Source organism: Cucurbita pepo, chromosome 9 (assembly GCF_057944985.1).
Source record: "Cucurbita pepo subsp. pepo isolate OVF chromosome 9, ASM5794498v1, whole genome shotgun sequence".
In the NCBI taxonomy this organism is placed as follows: Eukaryota; Viridiplantae; Streptophyta; class Magnoliopsida; order Cucurbitales; family Cucurbitaceae; genus Cucurbita; species Cucurbita pepo.
In genome coordinates this window covers 12,598,090-12,624,851 of record NC_141806.1, presented here as the reverse complement: position 1 = coordinate 12,624,851, position 26,762 = coordinate 12,598,090, and the positions used below count along the sequence as shown (strand labels likewise).

At 35.6% G+C, this 26,762-nt stretch overlaps 3 protein-coding genes across 4 annotated transcripts; 1 reads left to right on the top strand and 2 right to left on the bottom strand.

The window, feature by feature from the left end:
• Positions 1 to 375: 375 nt before the first annotated feature.
• Positions 376 to 7,528, bottom strand: LOC111802444 (wings apart-like protein 1). Of its 2 annotated transcripts, none has more exons than XM_023686811.2 (13): positions 6,777 to 7,528; positions 5,989 to 6,088; positions 5,454 to 5,793; positions 4,711 to 4,823; positions 4,223 to 4,318; positions 3,882 to 3,975; positions 3,680 to 3,784; positions 2,964 to 3,571; positions 1,909 to 2,174; positions 1,484 to 1,631; positions 1,137 to 1,234; positions 972 to 1,053; positions 376 to 742 (listed from the first exon to the last, which is right to left on the bottom strand). In XM_023686811.2, the coding sequence occupies exons 1-13, from the start codon at positions 7,298 to 7,300 to the stop codon at positions 659 to 661; spliced, it is 2,658 nt and encodes an 885-aa protein (XP_023542579.2). In that variant the 5' UTR covers positions 7,301 to 7,528; the 3' UTR covers positions 376 to 658. The 2 variants fall into 2 exon arrangements, with proteins under 2 accessions (XP_023542579.2, XP_023542580.2); XM_023686812.2 differs by having other exon boundaries at positions 2,964 to 3,553.
• A 778-nt stretch (positions 7,529 to 8,306) lies between these two features.
• LOC111802530 (cold-responsive protein kinase 1) lies at positions 8,307 to 13,945 on the bottom strand. Its single transcript, XM_023686936.2, has 7 exons — positions 13,575 to 13,945; positions 13,190 to 13,279; positions 12,955 to 13,067; positions 12,418 to 12,628; positions 11,901 to 12,138; positions 9,232 to 9,382; positions 8,307 to 8,850 (listed from the first exon to the last, which is right to left on the bottom strand). Exons 2-7 carry the CDS (start codon positions 13,263 to 13,265, stop codon positions 8,527 to 8,529), a joined length of 1,113 nt encoding a protein of 370 aa, XP_023542704.1. The 5' UTR covers positions 13,266 to 13,279; positions 13,575 to 13,945; the 3' UTR covers positions 8,307 to 8,526.
• A 5,348-nt stretch (positions 13,946 to 19,293) lies between these two features.
• Positions 19,294 to 26,762, top strand: LOC111802508 (uncharacterized). The gene is made up of 12 exons (XM_023686904.2): positions 19,294 to 19,677; positions 19,779 to 19,863; positions 20,138 to 20,268; positions 20,366 to 20,468; positions 20,569 to 20,583; positions 21,136 to 21,281; positions 21,425 to 21,620; positions 22,909 to 22,983; positions 23,202 to 23,318; positions 23,624 to 23,668; positions 24,267 to 24,368; positions 26,409 to 26,762. Exons 1-12 carry the CDS (start codon positions 19,394 to 19,396, stop codon positions 26,427 to 26,429), a joined length of 1,320 nt encoding a protein of 439 aa, XP_023542672.1. The 5' UTR covers positions 19,294 to 19,393; the 3' UTR covers positions 26,430 to 26,762.

Below are 26,762 nucleotides of genomic sequence, written 5' to 3'. Positions count from 1 at the left end.
TCACATTTCCAATAATTAATTAATTGCATATCTCATATTAGAGAAATTTTGTTAATATTTTTTTTATTTACATAATTGTATATCACATTTCCAATAATTAATTAACTAAAAAAATATTTTATGATGCTATTTTAATTAAATTCATCGTTATCAAATTCATGAGCTCAAACTAAAATCAGTCCTCTCTTACGAATACGAGGGATAAGCGATGATCGACCTACCTCAGTTTGACTTTACTCAGCTTGACCTGGATGTCACGGTTCTAGTGCACCATAATCCTTTTCTCTAGAACAATCGAGGGCACCTGTTCTAGAAAGCCGAAGAGCAGCTAAACTCAATACACAGATTTGGAAGAACGAAGAGACGGGTTATAAATTACGAACTCGAAAACAAATAATGATTTCATTCACTATAGTTTTTTCTGTATACAAGGAAGAAGAAAAGCTACCAAAAAATTAAAAAAAATAAGAACTCAAAACGGATAGAGAAAGAGAGAACTCTGAAAATTTTAAACAAGAAAGAAAACAACATGAGTGATCAGCCCCCTCTGGGTTCGTCCGTATGTTGCCGCTTGCTTTCTCTATTTCTGTGGGGTATGAATTAAGGATAAGAAATCCTACAGAGGTTAAGAATTTACAGAATCTCCATGATTCAATTCTCATGAATTTCTACATGATTCAATCACTTCGGTTACGGCTTTATGTGTCTCCGGTGAAATCATGTTCAATGTCAAATGAAACGCCTGAAGAACAAGAACAAGAACAAGAAATGATATTATCTACACAAGAATTTTCAGTCATTTCACACAGTTTATGCATCGTGTTAGATCGAACAGATAGCCATGAATATGCAATCAAATAATCATTCCCAGAAAAACCCATCATCCATCTTGGGAGTATTTCATGTTTTCATTTAATGCTAGATTCATGCGTGTTCGTTAGGAATGGCAAGTCGAATGAATATGTACATACCACGAATCGCTCCAAAACTGGCACGAGAATTGATAGTTTGTGTTCTGGAAGACAGTCGACGATTGCATCGCGTATGCCATGGCTGTGAAAACAAGAACAAAAATCCATGAACAAGTTCCTCAAGAGAAGTTTATTCAGTTCTAAGGTTAAGAGAAAGGCACTAACCTTTCAGTTGAAAGAAATGCTAGAAGTAGCGCTGAATAAGCCTCAACAATCATTTTTTCCGCTTCCTTTTCACCTTCAAGAAGAGCTACCTCCTCATTCTGCTCAATGATATCACATGTCAATCCAAAACCATTACCATTCGTGATTGGTACATGAGCCTACCGCTAACAAATATCATCCGCTTTGGCCCGTTACGTATTACCGTCAGCCTCACGGTTTTTGATCTCAAAGAACTACAGTCTAATCCTACCCACATAGCCATAATTACACAAATCTAAACTAACCAAAAAATATTAACCAGCCCATTAACAAAAAAGATAAAAGAGGAGTAATTAAAAAGTACTGACCCATGGCAAAGACTGCCCGTCTCCGACTCCGTCGCTTGCTTCTTGATTAGCCAGAAAGATGGAACATATAAGTGGAATAACATTGCTATGACCCTGTTCTAGTCCATGCCTGCTGGGTATCAAAACGCTAGCCGAAGCAAGCCGTGACCTGCGATGGTTATATTAGTTATATTAGACGATATGTGAACGTTAAGTTAAACAACCAAACGCATTAGCAAGCAATCATTTTTTTTTTTTTTTTCATTTTTCCAGATGCTTGATTCAGGAGCATTCAAGTAATGCAATACAAGTGCTTATGATGGGAGGAACCGTTATCGTCCTACTGAATAGTAATGTACGATAAACTTCGAAAAACACATGAATCGATGAAGAGGATAATAGATGGAAAGCCCAATGAATGTATTAAAAACTGAAGCAACACGGACCTGTTATGACCATCCTTCTCCACCAAGTTCACAAGCAGGCCCAAAATCGCAACAAGAAAATCAAGCTCTTGATCGGTAAGGTGATTGTCGTTCGGAGGCTCAAATTTGAGATATGATGTATGCATTTTTAAGTCATTTAAGGTGGATGAAGTGGAACAGAATGAAGGAAAATGGTTGGCAATCAGTGAACACATAGTTTCCATTCCTCCACAGGAAGCAATTTGTTGACAGCCAACATAATTATCATTGGTCAAGTTCATCAAAACCTGTAAAAGAGAGGACAGTATAGTTAGAATGTGTACAGAGTAACTAGTTATATGTTATCCAAATCCATGGGAGTAGAAAATCTTTCATAAATTTAAAACTGAGGCAGATCATACTCCAGGAAGGACAAATCATGGCCACTACGAATTGTAAATTTCAATTGGCATAGGAAGTAATTGTGAGAATCCCAAGTTGGTTGGGGTGGAGAACAAAACACCCTTTATAAGGGTGTGGAGGCTTTTCCCTAGCAGACGTGCTCCCGAAAGGGAAAGCCCAAAGAGGACAATATATGCCAGCAGTGGGCTTGGGCCGTTACAAATGGTATCAAAGCCAGACACCGGGCGATGTGCCAGCGAGGAGACTGGTTCCCCGAAGGGCGGTAGACACGAGGCAGTGTGCCAGTAAGAACACTAGGCCTCGAAGGGGAGTGGATTTGGTGGAAGTCCCACATCAATTGGAGAAAGGAACGAGTGCCAGCAAGAATGCTGGGCCCCAAAGGGGGGTGGATTGTGAGAATCCCACGTTGGTTGGGGAGGAGAACAAAACACCCTTTATAAGGGTGTGGAAACCTTTCCCTAGCAGACGCATTTTAAAGCCTTAATGGGAAGCCCGAAAAAAAAAGCCCAAAGATAATATCTGCTAGCAGTGGGCTTGGGCCATTACAGTAATCACCAGGCATCCAAAAAGAAGGTATTCGACTCAATAATTACCGTGAACTTTAACATTAAAAACCTCAATTTGTATGAATGCGTAAACCATGCTATGGAAAAGTTCAAATAATATTAGTAAACCTTGATAGAAGTAAGAAGGCAGTCAGCTACTAGACTGAACCTCTCTTCACTAAAGGGCGTTAAGCACGAACTTTCATTGAAGTGATGACTTTCTCCGCCAATTGATTCTTTCTCACGTGTCATCACCTGAGAATTACGTCCATTTTCGAGATATCTAAATTTGACCACCGCTTTTTTAGCCCGAGATTTACTTTCTTTCTTTGAAAGTAACTCCCATTTCGAGGGTTTAAGATCACCCTCGTCAAAAGCAAACGGATCCTGGTCCTCTGAAAGGGCAAGCTCACAACCTTCAGTGAAATCAAAATGATTAATTTTCCCCTCAGGTTGATTATTCAAAGGAGTAGCTCCAGTATCGGCGCTTCTTGATGTTACGCTGGATGAACCAGATGTGGAAGATCTCTGACTCATCTTGAAGAAACTGGTGTTCATCAACGAAGTCCTGGTAGTTCCAGAAGATGTTAGAGAATTGTCTAACCGAGTCGTGGCACTCCTCATGTTCTGGGATATAATGGAGCTCGTGTCAGACGTAGTACTCTTGGCGTTGCACCATGTCTTTGAATTACTGCTTGATAGAGTTATCTTTCTGTTTGCTGCAAATGTAAGAGAAACTACATGGAAATTACCACGATGGAATATGAGATGCTGCATCTCGAAAGAGATATTGCGCTATGATATATAAAAACAGCATGTTCAAATTGGAAAACCATGATATTCACCATCTGCCTCCGCGAACACTTTGGACGTATTACAGGACCCATCAAGGAGATGAGCCGACTTCTCGTTATTTAAACCAGCAGGAGAACTTTTGCGTAAATACAGACCTACAAGTAAATGTCATCGATCGATATAACACAGCTATGAAAAAAAAAAAAGCATATTGGATGAGGCTGAAAAGAAAACCGCCATGTAATTAGTTACCCGAAAGAATCTTGATGATATTTAACATGATTTCCGTGAAAGATTGTGGTGTTCCCTGTCGCTCCAAGTTTCTTTTAATTCCAAGCAAATGACTCTGTCATTAACATGAATTAGAAAAAAGAATTCAAACGAAGTCCTAATGTAACAGTCCAAGTCCAAGCCCACCGCTAGCAGATATTGTCCTCTTTGGACTTTCCCTTTCGGCCTTCCCCTCAAGGTTTTAAAATGCGTCTGCTAGGGGGAAAGGTTTCCACACCCTTATAAAGGGTGTTTCGTTCTCCTCCCCAACCAATGTGGGATATCACACCGAAGAACCGAGAATTTGGTTAATTTCTGCATACCTGATTATCTTTACTAAGGAACGTTGCATTTTCCATTATCTTTAAGCACTTCAAAAGTAGCACCAAGCTCTGCAGAGAGTTTTCATGTCTTGCATCCTGTGTAGACAGCGAAACACGTTTTACACAATCCAAAAATAAAGTGCGTCCAAAAGACGATCTTTCTCATACACCACAAGTATTTGATCTAAAATGGTTAGAAAGGAAAACCCCTATATTCAATGTTATGGAAAGGGAATGGGATGAATACCTATTGATTTGTCTAAATATGATTGTGAGAATATACAAGGCATTCAAAAAAGAGCCTAATAAAAGGGACACCAATCCAAATCTCATCGTCACATAAACTGCAACTAAGAATTTTCATCCCCACCCTCCCAAACAAAGAACTGGCATGGATCCTTCCCTAAATTTCCCTCCCCACATTGTAGCTACTGCAGATTTGTATAATGAAACAGTAATGAGATCCCAAAAAACATACAAGCTCACACCTCCATATTTGAATGGCAATCCTTGGCAACCTCAAAGACGGCGTCAAGTCCTCCTAGCTCTCGCAATTTTTCCTTGAAGTCGCCTCCAGTTTTTCTTATAGCACCAGATGCTTCTGAGAAGATGACAGAAGATTCACAAGAATTAGTATATAGAACACTGTATTGGCATAGTTCAGACATGTGAAACATCATGGCTAACATACGAAGTAAAATAAAAAACCAAAAAGAAAGAATGTATGGTTGTGAAGTTAGCTATGACACCAAGAACGATAGTGAACTATTTAAACCATCTGCAGTAACTCTAGCAAGATAATGACATTCAAGCCGTAGATTCAAATCCATAACTTTTTCAAAGAAACGAGAAATTAGTTACCCTCAAAGAAAGTGAGTTGATCATATAAAATTAGTAATTAGATCATATACAGAAACTACATAGAAAATTGTCAATAACCCAATCCCCGTGATCTTTAAAAAAGGCATGATGTTACGGATAGAAAGAACTTTTAGCGAACATAGCATTCATAGTCGAACGTCTAAAAAGAAACTCTTCAAATGTTAGCAGGATAGAAATCCAAAAATGGTATCTGAACAATTGTTGAGCATCTATATATTCAAGCTCGCTGATCAAGCCCGGATCAGGAGGCTTCATTCATTGTGGTTAATGACTTATTCACTTCATATATATATATAGATAGATAGATAGATAGATAGATAGATAGATAGATAGATAGATAGATAGATACCTTCAAGGGAAATGGTAGTCAAGCAAGCTTTCTCTATAGCGAGTAATGCAATCCATTTTGGACACAATTCTGGTCTATCAGTTGTGCTGGTGTCTATGCATCTTGATTTTATCTCCTTGCAACTTACAAGAATTTCTTCAACTTTTGAAAAAATTGCAGAAGAACTGGAGTCCAATGTTTTTGTTGTACTTTGTAAGGCATCAGAATCCATTCGAAGTGCTAAAAGCTTATGGCCAATTCTTGGTGCTTTCACTTCAGTAGCCATAGAGAGAATTGGTTTCAACAATTTAATTAAAAAACTAACACAATTTGGTGATTCCAGAAGCTGATCATCTTGACCCTGAGATCATGAAATGAAATACTTTCAGAGCCTTATCATTATCAGAAAACATGTCTGTGATTCGAGAGCTTAACACAAAAGAAGTAAACATTATTGATTACAGTTCAGCGAACGGAACAATAATCTTAAAAACCATAGATCGTCGATATCAATTGTTAATAAGAACATAATATGTTAAAGAGCAGGATCACTTACATCACCGGTCAAAATGTAAAAGAGAGTTGCAGCAGCTAGATTGCTGGCTGAGTCGTCGAAGCTAAGACCTAAAACAGCATCAATTATGGTCCTCGCCATCCTAAAAGAATATGCCTGATTTCAGATACAAATTGGCAACATCTAGCACTAGAAAATACAGTGACATAAAACATAAAATAAAGAAACCAGAAGTACAATCTGTGTGGCCATCAGAAAGGCCACGCGGAATGTAGAGCACTCGAGGTGCCTGCAGGCGTCTCAAATGGAGGGGTCTGTCAAGTCCTTTAGTTTTTCTTCTTCACTTTTCCATTGAAATTTCCAATGAAAGGTTTGTTTCCTTGCCCAATCTAAGAACTTTCGTTTATAAATCCAACATTATGAGTTGGGGGAATAACCATGTGAGAAATTTTGGTAGATCTCGAGCCGATGTCGTGCCCAGCATAGTCGAGAAAGCAAAAGGAACACTACAACGGTCCTAAACAGATGTTTCCCCGCAGTTTTGATATATTACCAGTAAAATTAAAATTTAAGGACACACTAACCTTTTCTTTCACTACTAACTCCTGTAATTCTCATTAAATCAACAGAATTCATGATCATAAGAGATTTCTAAAGAACAATTTGGGGAAGGGATGAGGAACAAAAAGCGTTTCTAATGAAGGAGAAAAACCTTGCATGACTCAAGCATTAGCAAACAAATTACAGAATTGAAGAGTTTCCTGCATTCCAGTCTTCAATCCTAACCTATAAAGCATGAGTAAACAAAAGTGCATAACAACTTTACATACCCATGAGTCCGTAGAAGCCGCCGCTGCTGTGCAGTAGAGCAAATTGATAACAAAGATACCAAACTTGCCCGTCTGATCCGAACTTGCTGACCCTTCCTAAGCCCATCCAAAGCGAAATTCACCTCATCCATGTGCTCCATCATCTCCCCAAACTCCTGGGCTTCCATCAAAGTCGATGTAGAAGGAATCGCCGGCTGAGAACACTGAAGAATCTCAAGTTCCCTTTTATCAATCTTGACTTTCTTGGACTTCTTGTTACCTCTGTTGAGTGAATCATCCAAAGAGGACCGTACAGGTTTCGCTGAAAACGAACCCTGGGAGGAATTTGTACCGTAGGGCTCAGAATCGTAAGTGGACCATTTAGTGGAGGAGTCCTGTGACGAGAAAGCGATGCCAAATAGCGGGTCCTGAGAACTTCCCTGAGATAGAGAATCACCGAAGGAATCGTGAATGGCGTTACTAGAGGAGTCGGAAAAAGACCTCGGAAGACCACGATTCCGACGGCCGTACGTCCTGACGATCATCGCTGGATCCCAGGCGACAATTAGCTAGCTGCTTAGCTTATCTTCCAGCACTGGAGCGTAACATTGAAGAAAAGCAAAGGGCTTTGAGGGCGATTAGAGGGAAACCGGAGTTCTGAAATCGGGAGGATCGTCGGAGCAAAAAAAATCCGACGGAGTTGGTGGAAGAGTGAGAAGAATCGAAGACCTGCTCTCAGAAATCTTTCAGTATGAATGAAGAATTTGTTTGGTTCAGGGTTTTGATTTTTGGATTCAATTGGCGTGAGATAAGGCTAATGTCGTAATTTCCTCTTCCAAACTACCTTGTATGTTTTGCTGCTATGTTTTTTTTTTTTTTTTTTTTTTTTTTTAATTACGAATTTTGTCGGATAATTTTGCGAAATATATAACTTAATTAATTTTTATAATTTGATAAAAATATTTTTAAAAAATAGTATATATTATCGAATATAATGAATATTTTATCCAATTATAGGGTCAAATTTCTAATTTTTAAAATCATAAGGACTAAATTTTAAGTTTTACGTCCCTTTAGGATTAAGTTTATAAAAAAAAAAAAAAAAAAAATTAACTGTTATCTTAAAAATTTGAATATTTATGAAATTTTATCTAATTATAAGGTTAAATTTCTAATTTTTAAAACTAATAAGGACTAAATTTTAAGTTTTACCCGAAAGATTAAGTTTATCAATAAAAAAATAATAATAAATAAATAAATGTTATCTTAAAACTTCCGTAGTAAATAGTAATAAATAAATAATAGTAATTATATCCATTTATCCACTTTTGTAAGTATATCAATTCATTAAACGTTTTAGTTTACGTGTCAGTTAAACCTTTTAAGGTTATAATCATTATATAATCGTCGTCCGTTTATGTAAATTTCTATACATACTCTAGATCTTCCATTTGAAAATCGTCAATTATTAGAAACAAATCATCTAAAATTGTTCATTTTCGAACTTTCGAAAGTTCAAGTGAAGGACATTCATTTCGACGGTGAACGATGTTCGCAAAATTACCATAATGCCATTGCCAGGTGATAAAAGTTCTTAATAAGTTGCAACTTGTGAATATGAAGCAACTTTTGGTGTCTCAACCAACAAAACAAAGCTAATATTTACCCAATAATTTGAACAATGAGATGCTTCAACAGAATCAAGCTAAACTAATATCCATGAACTCAAGCTAACTTGTAATAATTTGCAGAAGTTGTGGCTTAAGCCTCTTCATCTAGGGGTGATTTGAGTTATAGAGACGACTGCAGAGCAAGCCGTGTTGCTGGTGGAAGTGCTGGAGATCGTCTTCTTGCTACTACCAGGAACGTCACTCGAGCCTCCGTAGAACCCCGGTGCGGTAAGTAGCTTCTCGTTAAGCTTGATCTTCTTTGTAAGCATGTCGACGACTTGACTCATCACTGGCCGTCGACTTGCAGCCCCTTGTGTGCAGAAAAGAGCCACTTTCATGTACCTAAGCACTTCTTCCTGAGGATAATCTCCTAGTCTAGAATCCACTATTTCTAAAAGTTTTCCTTGTTTATATAACTCCCACACCTGTTTCACGGCAATTACTGATGGTAAGCAACAACATAGCTGGTAAAGAAAGAAATACAATAGATTCCATTAAGAACAGAAAACAAGATGCTCTGAACTAAGAATTTGTACTGAACATGAAAATGTCTATCTAGATAGGATCTATTTGGAATGTTCTTCAACAGATTTAAGGTGTGGAACAATCACTCAATGCTCAAGAACTCGAAACTCGAAACGAGAATCTACAAATTCATAAATTTCAAGTCTTAGGCGACGATCGGGTATATTGCGTACCCGAAGCCAGGCCAACGGCTATGTTAAGACAGTTAAATACTAGTGGAAATGGGCAGTATATAAGAACGCAAGGACGGTTTAAATTTGGATATGAACGAACGAGCATACCTGTTCCAGCAAGAGTATTGGTATTCCTCCCCCGAAAACTGTACTGCTACGTCTACCGCTAACTGTTTCAAGGATGAGGATTCCAAAGCTGTACACGTCCGCCTTTGGAGTTAGCTGACCTCCCAGTGCATACTCTGGGGCCAAATAACCACTGCAGATAATAAGAAATGACATCAATACAACAAAACACATTAAATGATGAATTTTCTCTTCATCGGCTGAGATCTTGCAGCATAACAAAGATATACGACTCAAAAACGTGAGATTGAATTAAACCTGGTTGAGACAGCAAACCATTCAATAGTTCTTAGTGTCGACTCTCAAGGGGAGAACATAAAAATCGTCGTATTGATCACTGGTCGAAACCAGTGGTCCTTGTATAATGTATTAGTCTATGGAACACATCCTGTTGGTAAACTCAAAACACCCCTCCATTGCACACTGTCCCAAAATTTAATTCAACCACAACCGAATAAGGGTGTGGAGCGTAATGCATGCAAGACTTGTCTATCATATCAGTCTCAAGGAATTGGAGTAATTCAGTTCTAAACAAATTAGCAAATCTAAGATCCACAGATGCAACCCAATCTGTTGGAAGCTCGGAATTCTTTCCTGAAGGCACCTGAATGATGTTCCAGATTAGATTTCTTTTTCTTTTACCATTCTTTTTAGCCTGTCTTGCTATGCTTTTCCCACTCTCTACCTTATCCTGTAGGGCTGCCGTGTCATGTATAAACTACATAAATGTATGAAGTTTTAATTATGAAAAAAACAGTTTTAATTATGAAAAAAAGGATGCAGAAACTAATTTTATAGTAAGAGTGTTGGGATCGCACAACAATGCATACACTCAATCTAGATGAACACAAAGAACAGGAAAGAGAGAAAATGCAAGGAATGCAAGGAGAAATATTGACTAGAGGTTTATATTGATGATTTCAAGTACGTTCAGTACGAGAAAATATAGAGAATACAGAAAGTACATTCAGAGCACTGGGTATGTATATAGATCAGGGGTATATATATAGTTCAGTTTAATATATAAAGTCTTACTAGATATATCCATCTAGTATAAAAGCTATCTCTATCATTCCCAATATATAGTATAGTTTTTACGTATAACAATTGAGTAAGCTATAAATAAGCAGCAAACTCCATAACCTAACAATCAAATCTCCTCCAGTTCTGTCTTTCGGCACTACCCAATGGCAACAGTTTCCAATCCTGTCTTTCTTCACTACCCAATGGCAACCGTTTCTCTTTCACCCTTACTGCCAAGATTTGTTGTAAATTTATAACACTACATCTCTTCGCTATATCTGAAATGATGAAGGAGAATCCTAAAAAAAGACTGTCAATCAAACAAGATGATAGAAGTTTTTGAAATAACCAGAACCACTTCACCAATTCCAATAATTTACAACTCCAAATAGCTTCAAGAAGTTCCATGGCTTGAATAGATTGTAATAGATGCAATTTATCAAGATAATCATCAGTTAGAAAGAAAAACTTGGCAACTTGATTGGTAGTAAAAAATTTCAATCCATACAAAGAAAAAGGACCGAGTAAGTTCACCTCAAGCAATGAAAGAAATTAGACAAAAATTGGTGTTTACTACTTAAACAACGAACTGATACATCGTTAGAGAAAATAAAATACACAAATATCTTCGAGGTGCAACAAGGAACACTTCAAATTCGGAAAATCAAAGAGAAAAGCAATTACAAAACTCTTTTGAGAAAGAATGTGAGACTACTTAATAGGGGTATATTGAGAATATCAATAGGATAGTAGTAGGGCATATTAGTAATTAGCCAAGGGTGTCTCGGTTATAAAAAAGGGAGAGTTAGAGATCTTAGAGAGAATGATTATATTGGGGATTGTCCAGTCTGGGACTTCGAGAAAAAGATAGCTCTCTCAAAAGGCTATTAATATTGTAATTTCTTTTTGATATTGCAATATAGTTCTATTTTGTGTTTTCATGTTATTGGGAACCGAACAAAGAACTCCATAGACAAGCTCCCCACCCAACAATTTCCCCCAAAACCTTACCCTATAGCTTCAAACGCTTAGGTTATGGACTCTGCTGCTTATTTATAACTTACTCAATGGTTATACAAGTAAAGTTATATATGGTAAATGACATATAAAGTAAATGGTCATAAGTAGTAAATAAGCTATATTATATGGTAGATAGTTATACATAGTATATGGATATACCTGGTAAAGCTATATATGGTAGATGATTATATATAGTAGATGATTATATCTAGTAAAACTATATATATATAGTAAACTGAACTACCTTAGGCAGTGCTTTGAGAATGTACTTTCTGCATTCTTTGTATTCTCTTTTACGCTACATACTTGAAGTCATCAATATAAACCTCTAGCCAATATTCCTCCTTACAACCCAACCCAACCCAACTCAACCCAACCCATACCAAGTAAATGTAGATTTCTAATCAAGTGAAACAATATAGAAATAATCTCTCCAAAACCAAATTGAGGCAATTTTATCCACAACCGACTATGATTTACAAACATTAATAAAATTCAATATCAAAGCAGGATGTAACATAAGCATTAAGAAAACAATGTAATAGAAGTATGGATAGTTGAATTAAAAAACAAAGAACAACAAAATAAAAGCTCATAATATGACATACGTTGTTCCTGCGATTCTTGTGCTAATGTGCGTAATATCATCCGGGAAAAGTTTAGCTAATCCAAAGTCACCAATTTTCGGATTGAAGTCCTTATCAAGGAGTATATTACTAGCCTTGATGTCTCTATGCACAATATGTGGAACGACTTCCTCGTGAAGAAATTGAAGGCCCCTAGCAGTACCAATGCAAATTGAGGACCTCTTCCCCCAATCCAGTTCAACACTCGTGTTCTTATACTCTACACAAAAGAAAAGAAGAAAATAATTATATTGCTGCAATGCTTATTTACATATTAGGAAATTCTAAGAGTATCACATTTACTACAAAGCTGCAAGTTCATAGATTCCTTCGAGTGTGGAAGGGTAGAAAGAGGTAGCAGCGCTAAAAGGGCATATAACAGACCTATGCTGTCCTCCCTCTCCCAAACCCGCCCCAAAGAGTCTACTCGTCTCTAAAAGGAAAATAAAAAAAGAAGTGCAAAGATAAGTGTTGTTTGATTGGAAGTCTTCTTAAATACCTAACAAAACATGGTCGAGACTATTATTTTCCAGATATTCATAGACCAAGATCCGGTTAGCATTTTGAGCACAGCATCCAATCAACTCAACAAGGTTTGGATGCCTGACATTTGAAATGGTTTTGATCTCTGTCAAAAATTCCCGAGCCCCTTGCTTAGACTCTATAGAAAGTTTCTTTACTGCAACTTGTACTCCTCTCCGTAACACGCCCTGGCAACAAATTTCCGTACAGTAAGATTCAATACACATGCAGGAAGAAGGGAAAGAAATAACTTCTGAGTACTGTGTAATATCAAAGTAACTCAAATTACAGATCATCAAGTTAGCCAGATGACTGATATCAGCTCGATTCTTAAATGCCTCCATTATAACATCTAAACAACACAAAATCAGACTGACAACCAACAGAAGCAAAGAATTTACAAAAAGATGCAAAAACCATGTGAAAATTTGAAGTGCCTACAGATAATCTCCTATCGTATGATCAAATTACTAGACGATTGAGCATTCACTTGACATAAACAAATTCTTTTTACCTTATAAACAACTCCAAAGCCTCCGCGTCCAATTCTATTATTTGAATGGAAATCCTCTGTAGCAGATCTTAATTCATTGAAGGAGAATTGTTTAACATTCTCAGGCAAGTCAGCTAAGCAACAGAAAAACAAAGCAAAATGAAAATCACATCAAACATACAATACTAAGCCCAACAGCATGCATAAGTTCTTTACAAAATATGACGGGAAATTGAAATCTTATTCAAGTCCTTACTGTCCAAATCCTTATCAGCACGAGTAGAGATCCGCTTCTTCTCCAAATTAGAGGAGCCGAAGCAGCTGCAACTCATACTTGGCCGTATTGCTGTAAGCATTTTCGGAAAGCAAAAATGATATCGATCAGATAGTTTACCATAACACACAGATTGAGAAGATTGCAACTATGATATTCCTATGGCCAACTTAAAATTTCAAAACTATTTAACCAAAATCTTCCACCAAGGGTGCGATCGTCGATTCTTGAACATCAAGTCAAATGAGATTAAAAAACAAACATAAATCGACCTTGAATCCATTACGGATATTATACAAAAACCCCAAGAAATCCAGCAATGCCGTGAGATTTGCAGATAAAATACAGCATGATTAAGAAGAATTACCTCCTGAAGAACGAAAATCAATACTCCATCAAAGGCTCAAAGCCAATTCTGTCTCCAATTCACCGGACTGCTGCTGCTGCTGCTTTCATCAACGAAATAGACCGCGCAGAAATTAGAGGGATCACCGGTTGCAGGCAATTGTCCCGATTTCAGGGAAGAAGAAACAGTCAAGTAATTGGTTTGTTGTTTATAAAAAGAATTCCTCTTTTGGTTTGACAAAGGGTGGCGGGCGGTGTGGCGCTCGTTGGTTCGAAGCTCGACCAACCCCATTCGGTCAGTAAGTAAGAATCCGTCGCGATGTCGCCTTGTTTATCTTCGCGTGTTCTCACCTGCACCTGCTCGGTTCGCCAAAGCCACTCACGCCTTTTCCCCTCGTAGCGAAAGTGATGGCTTTAACAGTAAACTAAACAACAAAATCTCACTGTTCGGAATAAATAAATAAATAAATAAATATTTATTTTAAAAATCTCAAAAATACCTTTAAATTTTAAAAATAAAAAATAAAAATACACTCTAATTTTGATAAAAGTTGTTAATACTTTAATTCTAAAATTCTAAAATATTATTTAAAAACTTTTAAAATTAAAAAATATTTTTATTGTTATTATCCTGTTTAAAAAATACTAACAACAGTTATAAATAATATTAAAAATTTAAAGATAATCTATTACATGACGATATACTATTTTTGTTCATATATTAATAATAAGAATTTTCTGAACTTTTTAAAAATTTGAAGGGTAATAAACACATGTAGAGTTGAAATAAAAACTTAACTCTAAAATTCTTTTAGATCTTTTTTAAAATAAATAAATAAATATTTATTTATTTATTTATTAAAAATACATAATTCATATAAACAACGAAATAAAAGATTTCCATATTAACTGGTCTTAAAAAAATTCGAGCGAAAATTCAAACATTTTACCTAAAAATTCAATATTTCCGTTAAAAAAAATTAAATATTAGTTTTTTTTTTTTTTCACGTCATTTTGTCGTGTCTCTCTTGTTTCTTGCGTATTGGGAGGGTTTTTTTTGGGTCGAAAGGGTGATGCAATCCAATTATTTTTATTGTGATTTTTATTAAATAAATTTTTTTGGATTTAATTTTCCAAATATAAATAACACTTATTATTATTATTATTATTATTATTATTATTATTATTATTATTATTATTATTTATGTGAAATTAAAACTTTATTCGTTAGAAAAAGTTATATATACTAATTTCTAATTTATATCTATTATCTCCTACGCCGTTCTAAATGGAGAAAAATTCCATTTACAAGGAATGTGTGATGGAGTGGAGAACATTTTTTACCCTTAGATAAATGGGATCGGGACCAGATTATATGACCACCCTGTCTAAGTTTCCACTCGTACGTGTTTCTATTTAGCATAAATATAATTTCTTTTTTATTATATTAGAAACAATAAATTAGTTAATTTTGAGCTTTAATTATAATATTTAAATTATATTTTTTAATTAAAAACAATAAATTATTTATTTATATATATAGAGTTGAAGTATATGGATTTATTATTTTTTTTTTCTTTTACCCTCTCTAAATAAATAATATCTTAAAAAATGAAAACTTTCAAATAATTATTTTAAAAAAATAATAATAAACAGAAAAGGAGAATAAAAAAAATGGGGAAAGAATTTTGAAATTATTTAGTGCTTTATTTTCTGGATTTGTTAAGAATTCCACACGGTTCTCTAATTTGGCTGCTCGTGTGTTGTGTTTTTCAAACATTTACACCACATTTTCAAACAATCTTCCAATCCAATTATTTTCTTCATTTTTATTTATTATAATTTTTAAAAAATATATCTACCATACATTTTCATTTTATTATTATTATTTTTTTTTTTTTTTTTTTTTTTTTTATAAAAATGCAACTCGAAGGCCATCCATAACCAGTATTGTCTGCTTTGACCCACTTACCAATAGTAGGTATTGTTCGCTTTGACCCGTTACTTATAGCTATTAACCTTGCAGTTTTAAAACAATGTTTAGTTCCCTTCTACAACCAATGTGTGATCTCACAATACACTCTCTTGGCTCACTTGGGGACACCATACTCGTTAGCACACTGTCCGACGTTTGGCTCTAGATACCATTTGTAATAATCCAAGCCCAATACTAGCAGATATTGTCCACTTTGACTCGTTACGTATCGTCGTCAGTCACACAATCGTGAAATTTCACCCAAAAAAATTAATTAATAATAATGATGTCTTTTTCTTTTTTAAAATAATAAGAAACTTTTTTATTGTAATATATGGAAAAATAATTTATAATAATATAATAGTGTAGGTTAATTATATTTAGTATTTGACACGTCTTTGATAAACTATATTGTAACTTTTTAAAAAATATATATTTTTATTTATGAGTTTATAGTATAATTTTGATAAATAAAAAATAAATTATTTTTTTAGGGGAAAGAAAAACATATGGTGGGTTAGTAATTTGGGTCAATATTATATAAGAGCCAAACAACGTGGAGAAGAAAAGTCAAGAAGAGAGAATATGGGTGTCGTTATTATTATTATTATTTTTTTTAAAATAATATTTTAAAGTATATTCAAAATCCAGAGGGTATTTTGAGCTTAATAAGAACGTTAGATTATTGTTGACAAAAAAAAAAAAGTTAATTTTAAGCATTGATTTTTTTTTTTTTTTTAAATCTATAATTTCTCGAGACCTGGAGTTACCCCAAACTCCAAAACTGGCTTCGTTGGAGGGAAGTGAGCTTCGTTCAATGGAATGCTTTGGTGGTTTAAGAGTCCGGTTTTTTTCAGTTTGGTGTGCAGAGAGATGTTGGGAGACGCCCTTTGTTGACCATTCAAGAGACATGTTGTAATATTCAGTGGTAGGATAATAGATATTAAGTTGATGATCAATCCGACGTTCAATTCTTTTAGAGATTAGTGACCAGACTTGTTAAGATTCATTCTATGCTGAGAATTATATGTTTTTCCACATTTTGATTGACCTTGACTGGTCGTTGCTGAAAATCAGGCTCCTATCTCATTGGCCCCATAATTCTCAACCCCGACCCACAAAGATGGTTTTATTTCTTTATTAGGTTATGATAGTAAATTTGTAACGTCACTACATGCAATGATATGTCCAATACATGCGAAAATAAGTTTGTGAAAATATTTTATAAATGATGCTATACACTTAAATGCTCGTAATAAAGTCATAATGGAAATAATTTGAATTTAAACAAAAATATAGCAATCACTTCGAATGCAATCCCTCTAGTTCTAGTCTCATGGCTAACTTCGAATCGGTTTCCTCTTTGTTCTTTGTTCTTCTTATTCTCCAAATCAGTGGACGGATGGTAGGGAGATGGAGGAGTAAAGAGAGGAATGAGTCGGGAAAAAAATTGCACTTTCCTTTTCGCTAGCTCAATCATAAGAACGGTATGGTTAAGCGTGCTTTACTTGGGGGCAATTCTATGTTCGGTGACCTCTTGAAAATTTTCCTCTGATGGATATGAATGAGGACAAAACATGTTGGAATAACTAGTATTGACATATAGTGATAGTTTTTCACTCTTAGAAACGAGAAGTATGTAATAACATAAGAGAATGTCGTGACCATTAGATGCTAAATTCGGGTTCCGAATCATCGGCATGGACTATTATATGTTTTATGAAAAAATGTCAGATTTTTTACATCACAAATCTTGACCGGGTGTCAAGGGTCTTAATTAGATTTAAGGGTGTACATAGATTGAGTTGAAAATTGTTTTTGGACTAACTCGAAATTTCAAATTGATTGAGTTAGTGACCGGAATAACTCGAACAGAGTTCACAACATAACCCAACCCGACCTAATGGTCAGGTTGGTTTGTCGATTTTTTTTAAAAAAAAAAAAAAATTATTTAACCGTGTATGTTACATTAATAATAAAAATTTCATAAAATTCAAATATCAACCGAGCACTATTGAGTAAAACACACTTAACCATGAAGTTCGTATAGTTGAGCCACCGAAAAGTAAGGTGCCCTTTGTTGGTATAATTAATTATAGTTGAGCCATGCAATTGTCAATGCAATGTAATATCAATATATGATTAATTAGGTAATATTACATACAAAACTAAATTATGGTATCTTTTTTAATGTTGAAGAGTAAATTATGATTTTTTTAATTTAAATTTTTATAAATTATGTTTAACGTTATATTATATTTTTCTTTTTATATATATTGGGAAAAAAAATTATCAAGACTCGTGACAAAATTTCCATGTAAAATCTGACCAATAATAATAATAATGATAAATTAATTTTTTTCATAAATGAGAAAGAAATAGGGACGAAGATGGAAAGCGGGGAACGCAAGACCTTTGGACATCTCTAAACCATCCCAACGAGGCCGGGAACGCTAACTCTTTGACATCTCTAAACTCATCCCAACTCAGTCTTAAAAGCGGAGAACGTCCCTTGGATATCTCTAAAACCATCCCAACTCGATCCTAAAAGCGGGGAACGTGCACCCCTTGGACATCTCTAAACCCAGCCCTAAAAGTGGGGAACACGAGCCCTTTGGATATCTCTAAACTCATGCCAACCCAGTCCTAAAAGCAGGGGATGCAAGCCCCTCGAACATTTATAAACCCGTCCCAACCCAATCCTAAAAGCGGGGAACGCGAGCCCCTTGAACATCTCTAAACCCATCTCAACCTAACTCTAAAAGCGGGGGTCGCGAGCCCCTTAGACATATCTAAACTCATCCCAATCCAGCCATAAAAGCGAAAAATGCGATCCCGTTGAACATCTCTAAATCTATCCCAACCCGACCCTATATTATTACCCAATGAGTTAACATACTAAAGAAGTTTACCTATTCATTAAGCCTCGATATTGCATTGAATATTGAGGACATAGAAAGAGAAAGGGCGGCTTTGGCCATTAAACGCATCCATGTGCTTTTGGATTCCAAATTCTTTCTCCAATAGGCTATCCTTTTTAGAATTAATTAAGCTCGATTCAATTGAGCCAATTCATCGAAGCATGCACCCAATAGACAAGTCCACATTAGGAACGTAGATCGACATCACGTGAGTACGACTAAAAGGAAAACCACTATAGTGTAGGGTATATAAGGCAATGAGAAAAAAAAAAAAAAAAAAACACGACTAAGCTCTTTTAAGGTTGTGGAAACTCAAGTAGAATTTAGAATCGAGCTAGATTAACGGTGTGCTCTAGCCTTCATTTAGGTAAACACGACCCACGTGATCCATCTTTAGGGCTATAAAATCACTACTGCCATGCAATGAAAGAACAATACGAGTAAGATCTTTCAGTGTTGTAGAAACTTAACCAAATTTTAGACTCGAACTAACTAGGTAAACACAACCTAGTGTACTCCATTTTCAGTGTTATAAACTCACTACTAACAAGTAATTTCTGATATTTTGGTTAACCGTATATGCCTGAGTTTTATTGAACTTACTTTAAGTAAAGACTACGAATAGAGACGTCCACGGGCAGGGATGGGAAAACCCATCTCTACACACCTATCTCGTCCTCCTCTGTCCTACAAAATTACCTGTTTATTATTCTTTTAAAAATTTAGTTATTTTAAAGTTTTTATTTTTCAATATAAAATAAATTAATATATTTCATATTTAAATTTTAATATATTTTTTAATTTAAATAATATATAGGACCGACATGTCGTCCTGGTTCGATTAGTCATCAGCTCCATCCCCGAGTTTTTTCGCGGGGCTTTCTTTCAACTTCAGCTGCTTCGTGTTTCTCTGTGTGATTCTGTGTTCAACAGAGAACGAGGAAGATGAGCGGTGCTCAGGGATCGCACTCACTGGCCTTCAGGGTTATGCGACTTTGTAGGCCTTCATTTCAAGTCGACCCTCCTCTCCTCCTCGATCCGGCCGATTTATTCGCCGGCGAGGACATTTTAGACGATCCGGTGGCCGCTTCTCAACTCCCTCGTCTCCTTCAAGCCCAATTTTCCAAAAATTCCCACTCTGATCTCAGCTACACTTCCAGATTTCTTCTTCACGACAGCTCTGATGCTACGGGCCTCACTGGCCTCCTCGTACTCCCTCAAGCTTTCGGGTTTCTCTCTATTTCTCCACCTCTCTCTTCTTTCCTTTTTTTGGATTAATTGATCTGTTTATATCTTTCCTTTGTTCGCTTAAATGTTGACTATCTTCCAGGGCGATTTATTTGGGCGAGACTTTCTGTAGCTATATTAGTGTGAATAATAGCTCCAATTTTGAAGTTAGGGATGTTATAATCAAGGTTGGTTTCCCTTACATCGATTTATAGTGTTTTTCCTTTAACGTTTGGGAATTTGGGTTTAATTTGTTGAGGATTGTTGGAAGGGAGTCCACGTTGGATAATTTAGGGAATGATCATGAGTTTATAAGTAAGGAATACATTTCCATTGGTATGAGGCCTTTTGGGAAAATCAAAAGCAAAGCCACGAGAGCTTATGCTCAAAGTGGACAATATCATACCATTGTGGATTGTGGAGAGTCGTGATTCCTAACATAATTTAGAGCTTTTTGTACAGGCAGAAATTCAAACGGAAAGGCAGAGAATTCTTCTTTTGGATTCATCAAAATCCCCTGTTGAAACTATACGTGCTGGGGGTCGTTACGATTTCATTGTCGAACACGATGTGAAGGAACTTGGAGCTCACACGTAAGCTTCATATTAAATGTTGGCAACTCCATCTGCGAAGTGACAGTCTCTTTGTTGATTAAGTATGTATAAGTGATGCTTCTTTTTGTTATTGTAGGCTAGTTTGCACTGCATTGTACAATGATGGTGATGGTGAGCGTAAATATCTTCCACAGTTTTTCAAGTTCATGGTTGCAAATCCACTTTCGGTTAGAACAAAGGTAATATGCTCGTCGGATCATACAATTATCAATGGTCCGTGTTGCTTAGTTCTGGTTTTATATCTGATATCTGATATTGTTTAAATTACTTCATTTGCAGGTCCGTGTTGTGAAGGTATGTTTTGCTGACTAAAAGCTGTTGACGTAAGTTTGGAAAATGTCTCATAAGTATTGGAGTTGAAGTATACATATTGCTTTTATATATCATATGAAATCTTTGAATTCGATTATAGCAAAAGATTTTAAATTCTAAAATAATCCTTTTTATGTTTGTACTTCGGAAATTCACTTTCTTCTTTCCTCTCATTTACACTAAAAGAAATGATAATTTGTGGCTGAGACTTGTTTCATTTCTTTTGTAATTTTATTGAAGTTATATGATTAGTCAAGTGAGGAGTAATTGCTTGCATATTTTTCATATCATTTGTTAACTTTTTGTAGGATGACTTGTGTTGATATTGTGCAGTACTTTCAGCTCCTTCTCATAGTAGTTTTCTATGCTATGACTTCGTAGTTATGCTGGATTCTAGATCTTGGTTGCATGAATTATTAATGGGGGTCAATATTGCCACCGTACTTTTTGATTTCCAGTTTTCCTGTGTTTGAAAATTTGATTAAGATAGCACTTCCTGAAAGCTATCGTATGATAGTTTTCTTTCTATCTCAGGATAGTACGTTCTTAGAAGCTTGCATTGAAAATCATACAAAATCAAATCTATTTATGGACCAAGTTGATTTTGAGCCTTCACCGAACTGGAATGCAGAGATAATAAATGCTGACAAACGTTACTCTGAACATAAATCTACAACAAGGTAGTGACCACTTGTCAAATCACTGATATTAAATGATTGATTATCGTGCTAATTCATCCCAAAGAATTTATCGTTTCGTGGTAAAGTATTTTTCCTATTCATTTTTCCCTCACAGTTGAGAAGATGTTATTTTTATGCTGCAGAGAGATATTCAAGCCTCCCGTGTTGGTCAGATCGGGTGGAGGAATCCATAAGTTTCTTTATCAATTGAAATTGTCGACACTTGGTCCTTCTCCGCTGAAAGTTGAGGGAAGTAATATTCTCGGTAAATTTCAGATAACATGGCGTACAAATATGGGAGAACCTGGACGGCTACAAACACAACAGATTTTGGGTTCTGTGAGTGTCTTAGTATCATAGAATAACTCAAAAAGAAATTCAATCATATGGAACTTTTGTTGATTTGTTTTGTTTTTTTGGTAAGCTACCTCTTTTATGCTTCGCAGAAGACTTATCTTGACTTTATCAGCTGATGACTGCATGAATGAAAATGAACATTCGAGCATTTTTCAGCTGAAAGATTGGAATTTGAAATGATTTAAGGAGAATAATAGTTTTATGTAGCTGACGACTGTTAGAAATATTTCCTTCTCAATGGTACTTCATTTTAGATTGCATATGGAATGTCAAGTTTTAGACCGTTAAAATCCTGGAATCCTCTCTGTAAGTTGTGGAAATGATTTTCAATTGTGAGAAGATTCGTTTCTTTTGTATTATCTGAAATTATACTGCACATGATGTCAAGAATTTTTATCTGTAGAACCTTGCTTTGATCTTTACACTTTTATTACCCTGTGGCTCTTGTCAAATGCCTCAGATGAGTCCTGGGAAATGGTTCATGAGCGCGTAGATGATTCGTTCATGAACCTTGTTAAAATCATGTTGGGAACATAATTAATGTGTAGGGTGACCACTATTTTTTTCAAGGAAGAAAAAATATTGGACACTTTGAACTTTTAATGCACAAAAAATTGATATTGACATCATCTGTTAACTACATGTTATAAAAGTTAGCGTGCATGATATATTTTGTAAATGCTATAGATTGTTACTTTTTACCTTGAGTTAAAGAAATTAAGTTCTCTGTAATCGAGTTTAAGTTTTTGGGTTTGATGATAATTTAACATTTACGAACTAAATTAGATTGTGAAACTGCAAATGACTTATTAAATCAATTATAATTTGTTTGATGACATTTGCTATTTGGATAGAGCTAATGTCTGCAACAAACCATGACTTTTGAAAGGAATGCACTTATTAAATAAAAGGTTGAAGCAGACTCTAGCAGTTGCTTTGTATCATGATGAAGTATCGATAAAAGAGTATATTTATCATAATCCATTAGCTTATGCTTTTGAGTTTAGTGGTGCATTAACATGGTATCAAATCTAGAGCAGGATGAAGCCGTGTGTTCAAATCCCTTGTCATTTCCTCTCCCGTTAATGTTGATAATCACTCACTTGTTGGCCTTGTGATAATTTATAAGCTCACAAGTGAGGAGGAATGTTAAGAAATTAAATTCAAAATTAACCCATCACCTTAAACTTTAGGCACTTGATGCATTATGCATGATTGGTAGATTTATTAGCTGATAGTCGCCTCATTGGCCATTTATATTGTTTTGCAGCCCATTGCTCGCAAGGAGCTTGAGTTGCATGTTGTTGAGATGCCAGATGTTATCAGATTGGAGAGGCCTTTTACGGTAATTCTCTTATGTTCTTGTGGTTTTCTGAAAATATCAGCCAAAACGTTTGATAAAATTAAAATTAATGTCGTTCTTCAGCAGCAGTTGAAATTAACTCCGACCAACGATCCCATCTTTAATTTTGCCTTTTAATTTCGTAAGGATTATATACGCCTTACCATTTCTTTTCCCAGAGAGAAATATTTTTGGAATTGATTGATGTATTGCTTCTCCAGTTACATATGCGTCTCACAACACAGACTGAGAGGGAATTGGGCCCTTTTGAGGTTTGGATGTCGCAAAATGGTTCAGATGATGAAAAAGTTGTTATGGTTAATGGTCTACAGAAAATGGTATGTTCAGTCGTCCTGTCTTTAAATATTATCCTATCCTTTTACAGAACTGCTGTGATTTTTTTTGGTGTGCTTAGAGCAATCCATTTTCCACAAATGTAATTCTCTTTTTCAGTTGAATTTTTGTTTAATATGTGGGAACTTTTGTGCTTCTCCGACACTGACCGATTAATTTGTACATTAATATTGTGGCATGGTGAAGAATGATATGTTGAATGGCTGTTGAAACCATAATTTTGTGTTAAATCTTCATGCATCCATTTTGCAAATGTGTTTCTGATTTTTGAACATGAAACTTTCAACAGGTCATACCAAGAGTTGAGCCATATGGTTCCACAGATTTCCACCTGGTATGAATTACAAATTTATATGATGTTTGTGGTATGAGTTAGACTGCAAGTGTGCAAGTGATTTCGTTTTATTAAATAACATTTTCTTCATTTATTATGCCATTCTATGCACATGAACTGTCAAGAATTTAACCATTAAAAACAAGAATTGCTGACATAGAAGCAAACTATAGCCTTGTGAACTTCTTGGACCTTGTTTTGATGACGCGCAGTCCCTTTTATATAGATTTATATGATAAAAGATTTTTTTTTTTTTTTTTTTTTTTTTTTTTTTTTTTTTTTTTTTTTTTTTTGCAGTAATTAGTGTGTTTCAAAATAGTTTTGTTTTTTTTGTAATCAATTAATTTTCTTCGTCGCACTATATATATATATTTGGCGTAATGATTTCCATTGCCAAACAAGTTGCTGTTTTGTCCTAGTCCTTTATTGTACATCACAATTAGCTTTAGCCCTTATTAAAACATGTAACTCGTTTTTGTTTTCCTTTTGTGATGACGTAAATACAAAAGACATGCATAGAAAATGTTGTCTTTTAGAGTTGAAAGCATTAAATCTCCATCACATTGACACTATTTGACTTCTGCCTTTGTTCAACCAGAACCTCATTGCCACTAAACCTGGAGTTCAGAGAATCGCCGGCATTAAAGTCCTTGACACAACGGAGAAGAAAGCTTATGATCACCCTTTGGCAGATCTAGAGGTTAGAATTCTCCTTTAATTGATAGCAGTATTTTAATTGCCTTGCACGTAAATAAAAGATCTTGTCTAGTCACGTTTACAATTTTGATGAATACACTGAATGAATTGGTTATGTCAACTAGGAAGCATGAATACGATTTGACTAGTATCTGTATTGGACATGTGTTATGATTCCTTCTCTTCTTTTATGCATTGAGTGCTTCTCCTATATAGGAAGACTATGTAACATAAAATTTGGATACAAACATTTTATTCCATTCAAATCTAGATGGTATCGATGAAGTCTTACCCTGGGTATTTCTAACATCCCTAAAAAAGCCCCTAGCCACCACGACCACTGAAACCTTATCTTTTGACTTTAAGTGAGGCTATCTGCCGATCGATGCATTTTTTGTTCGTCGGCGAAGGTCTTTGTGGTCAAATGGTTGTCCGTGATCTTTGCAGTGGGTTCTTGGTTCTTGGTTGTGTTGCTGTCAATCTTTGTAGAGGGTTTGTTACTTCCACTAGGTTCGATGAGTTTCACCTTTGCCAACGAGATCTGCAGTCTCTGATAAGGTTTACGTGCCTCCATCTTCTTCTCTCGCCACCATCGGAACTCTATGTTCATGGGTGGTTCGTCGTACAGTTTTTCTTCAATTATTTCTTCAAAACTTGTCGCATCTCTATGCGTTTTGCTCATTGTTTTCTGACAGACCTCTCTTAACTATTATTTTTCTCGAACAGACCTCTCTCCACTCCCTAAACTCTCATTTTGGTCGAGTCCTTTGTGTGGTATATGATCTGTCGTTCTTGTAATATCTGCTCCAGTTTGTTTGACAATATCCAATTTGGTTTGGTTCATAGTTTGGTTTTGATTCGGTTTGCTTTTGTTTTCGGTTGGTGATAATATCTTTCTATTGCCTATGATCTTGATAGCCCCATTGATAATACATTGCTTATTGCATATGATATTGATATCTCAATTGCTTAGAGAAGGTGCCAGAACTTGCACTAAATATCTCATTGCAAATTATATCTCGTACAAAAATTTGTCAAATCTATAAAGCTTTCGCGTCTTGATTATGCAACTTATTTGTCCCAAGGAATATACAAGAAGCCTTAGATGCTCCAAATTGAAAACTTGCTGCTACTGAAGAGATGAATGCTCTAAGATATAATGGTACCTGGGATAGTAGATTTGCCGAGAGATAAGAAAACAGTGGGGTGTAAATGGGTCTTTTCCATAAAATGTAATGCTGATGGTAATATTGAAAGATACAAAGAAAGATTAGTTGCAAATGGATTCATTCGAACCAATGGGATTGATGGTGTGAGACACATCGGTTGGGGAACGAAACATTCCTTATAAGAGTATGGAAACCTCTTCCTAACGGACTCATTTTAAAACCTTGAGGGGCTCAGCCTCCTTGCTGGCACATCGCCCGATGTCTGGCTCTGATACCATTTGTAGCAGCCCAACAATCGCTAGCAGATATTGTTCTCTTTGGGCTTCTCCGCAAGGTTTTTAAAACGCATCTGTTAGGGAGAGGTTTCCACCTTTGGCTGTTACAGTAATCTCTATAGTCCAAAAAACAGTTCTACATATTAGGTCAAAACATATCGAATCCGGCAAACACTTTGTAAAGGAGAAAATTGAAACTAGTGTGGTATGTATTCCTCATTTCCCTAGTACAGAGAAAACTGCCTATGTGTGGACTAAAAGACTACTTAAAGTACAGCTCAACAAATGATTGATAAGCTGACAATGAAAGATATGTTTAAACGTGCTTAGGGGATAGCGTTGGTGGTAGAAATGTTCATTAGATGTAAAATCATTAAATGATTCTATTTTATTCTGATTATGATCCTTTCATCTTATGTATTGTGTGAGAATAAGTGCTTGAGTTGCAAGTTTTCTTTTAGGAGATACCTTTAATTTTGTGGAACACATAAATTCCTTCTCTTGCTTGAAACTATCATACCCATAAAGAAATGACATACTTTCAGATACCTTTTCTTTGTGCTCGTCTTCTTTTGATTGGAAATCTATGTTTGACTGCAGATTTATGTCGATTTGGAATGAACAACTTTGCCCGGGTTACCTGATTTGCTCTCTTTAAGACAGTTCACTTCCTGCATTATTTACTTCAAACACTGAGAAGTAAACATCCCATGGTCTGCATCATTCCTGAAACTCAACAGCCCCATGGAACGAACAATCAAACCCGAGTGTTGACGCCACCGCATGCTCGGTAGAGACACTTATGTTATTCTGTTATGATTCTTTGATAGATTATTGTAGAAAGAATTCTTCCTTCAGGTCAGAAAGAAGCAAATGGTTATGTCTTAACATGGAGCTCTCCTTGGTTTTGTTTCCTTGCAATGAAGAAATGGATAAATGCATCATTTAGCCGTA

Coding starts and splice junctions, on each gene's coding strand:
- LOC111802530 (XM_023686936.2), bottom strand. CDS start 13,265: ATGAGTTGCAGCTGCTTCGGCTCCTCTAATTTGGAGAAGAAGCGGATC. Junction 13,068..13,189: donor TGCTGATAAGGATTTGGACA/GTAAGGACTTGA, acceptor TCTGTTGCTTAG/CTGACTTGCCTGAGAATGTT. Junction 8,851..9,231: donor CAATACTCTTGCTGGAACAG/GTATGCTCGTTC, acceptor GCCGTGAAACAG/GTGTGGGAGTTATATAAACA.
- LOC111802444 (XM_023686811.2), bottom strand. CDS start 7,300: ATGATCGTCAGGACGTACGGCCGTCGGAATCGTGGTCTTCCGAGGTCT. Junction 6,089..6,776: donor CGGCTTCTACGGACTCATGG/GTATGTAAAGTT, acceptor ATATTCTTTTAG/GATGGCGAGGACCATAATTG. Junction 3,785..3,881: donor TATCATCAAGATTCTTTCGG/GTAACTAATTAC, acceptor ATTTACTTGTAG/GTCTGTATTTACGCAAAAGT.
- LOC111802508 (XM_023686904.2), top strand. CDS start 19,394: ATGAGCGGTGCTCAGGGATCGCACTCACTGGCCTTCAGGGTTATGCGA. Junction 19,864..20,137: donor TTAGGGATGTTATAATCAAG/GTTGGTTTCCCT, acceptor CTTTTTGTACAG/GCAGAAATTCAAACGGAAAG. Junction 21,282..21,424: donor GAACATAAATCTACAACAAG/GTAGTGACCACT, acceptor TTTATGCTGCAG/AGAGATATTCAAGCCTCCCG.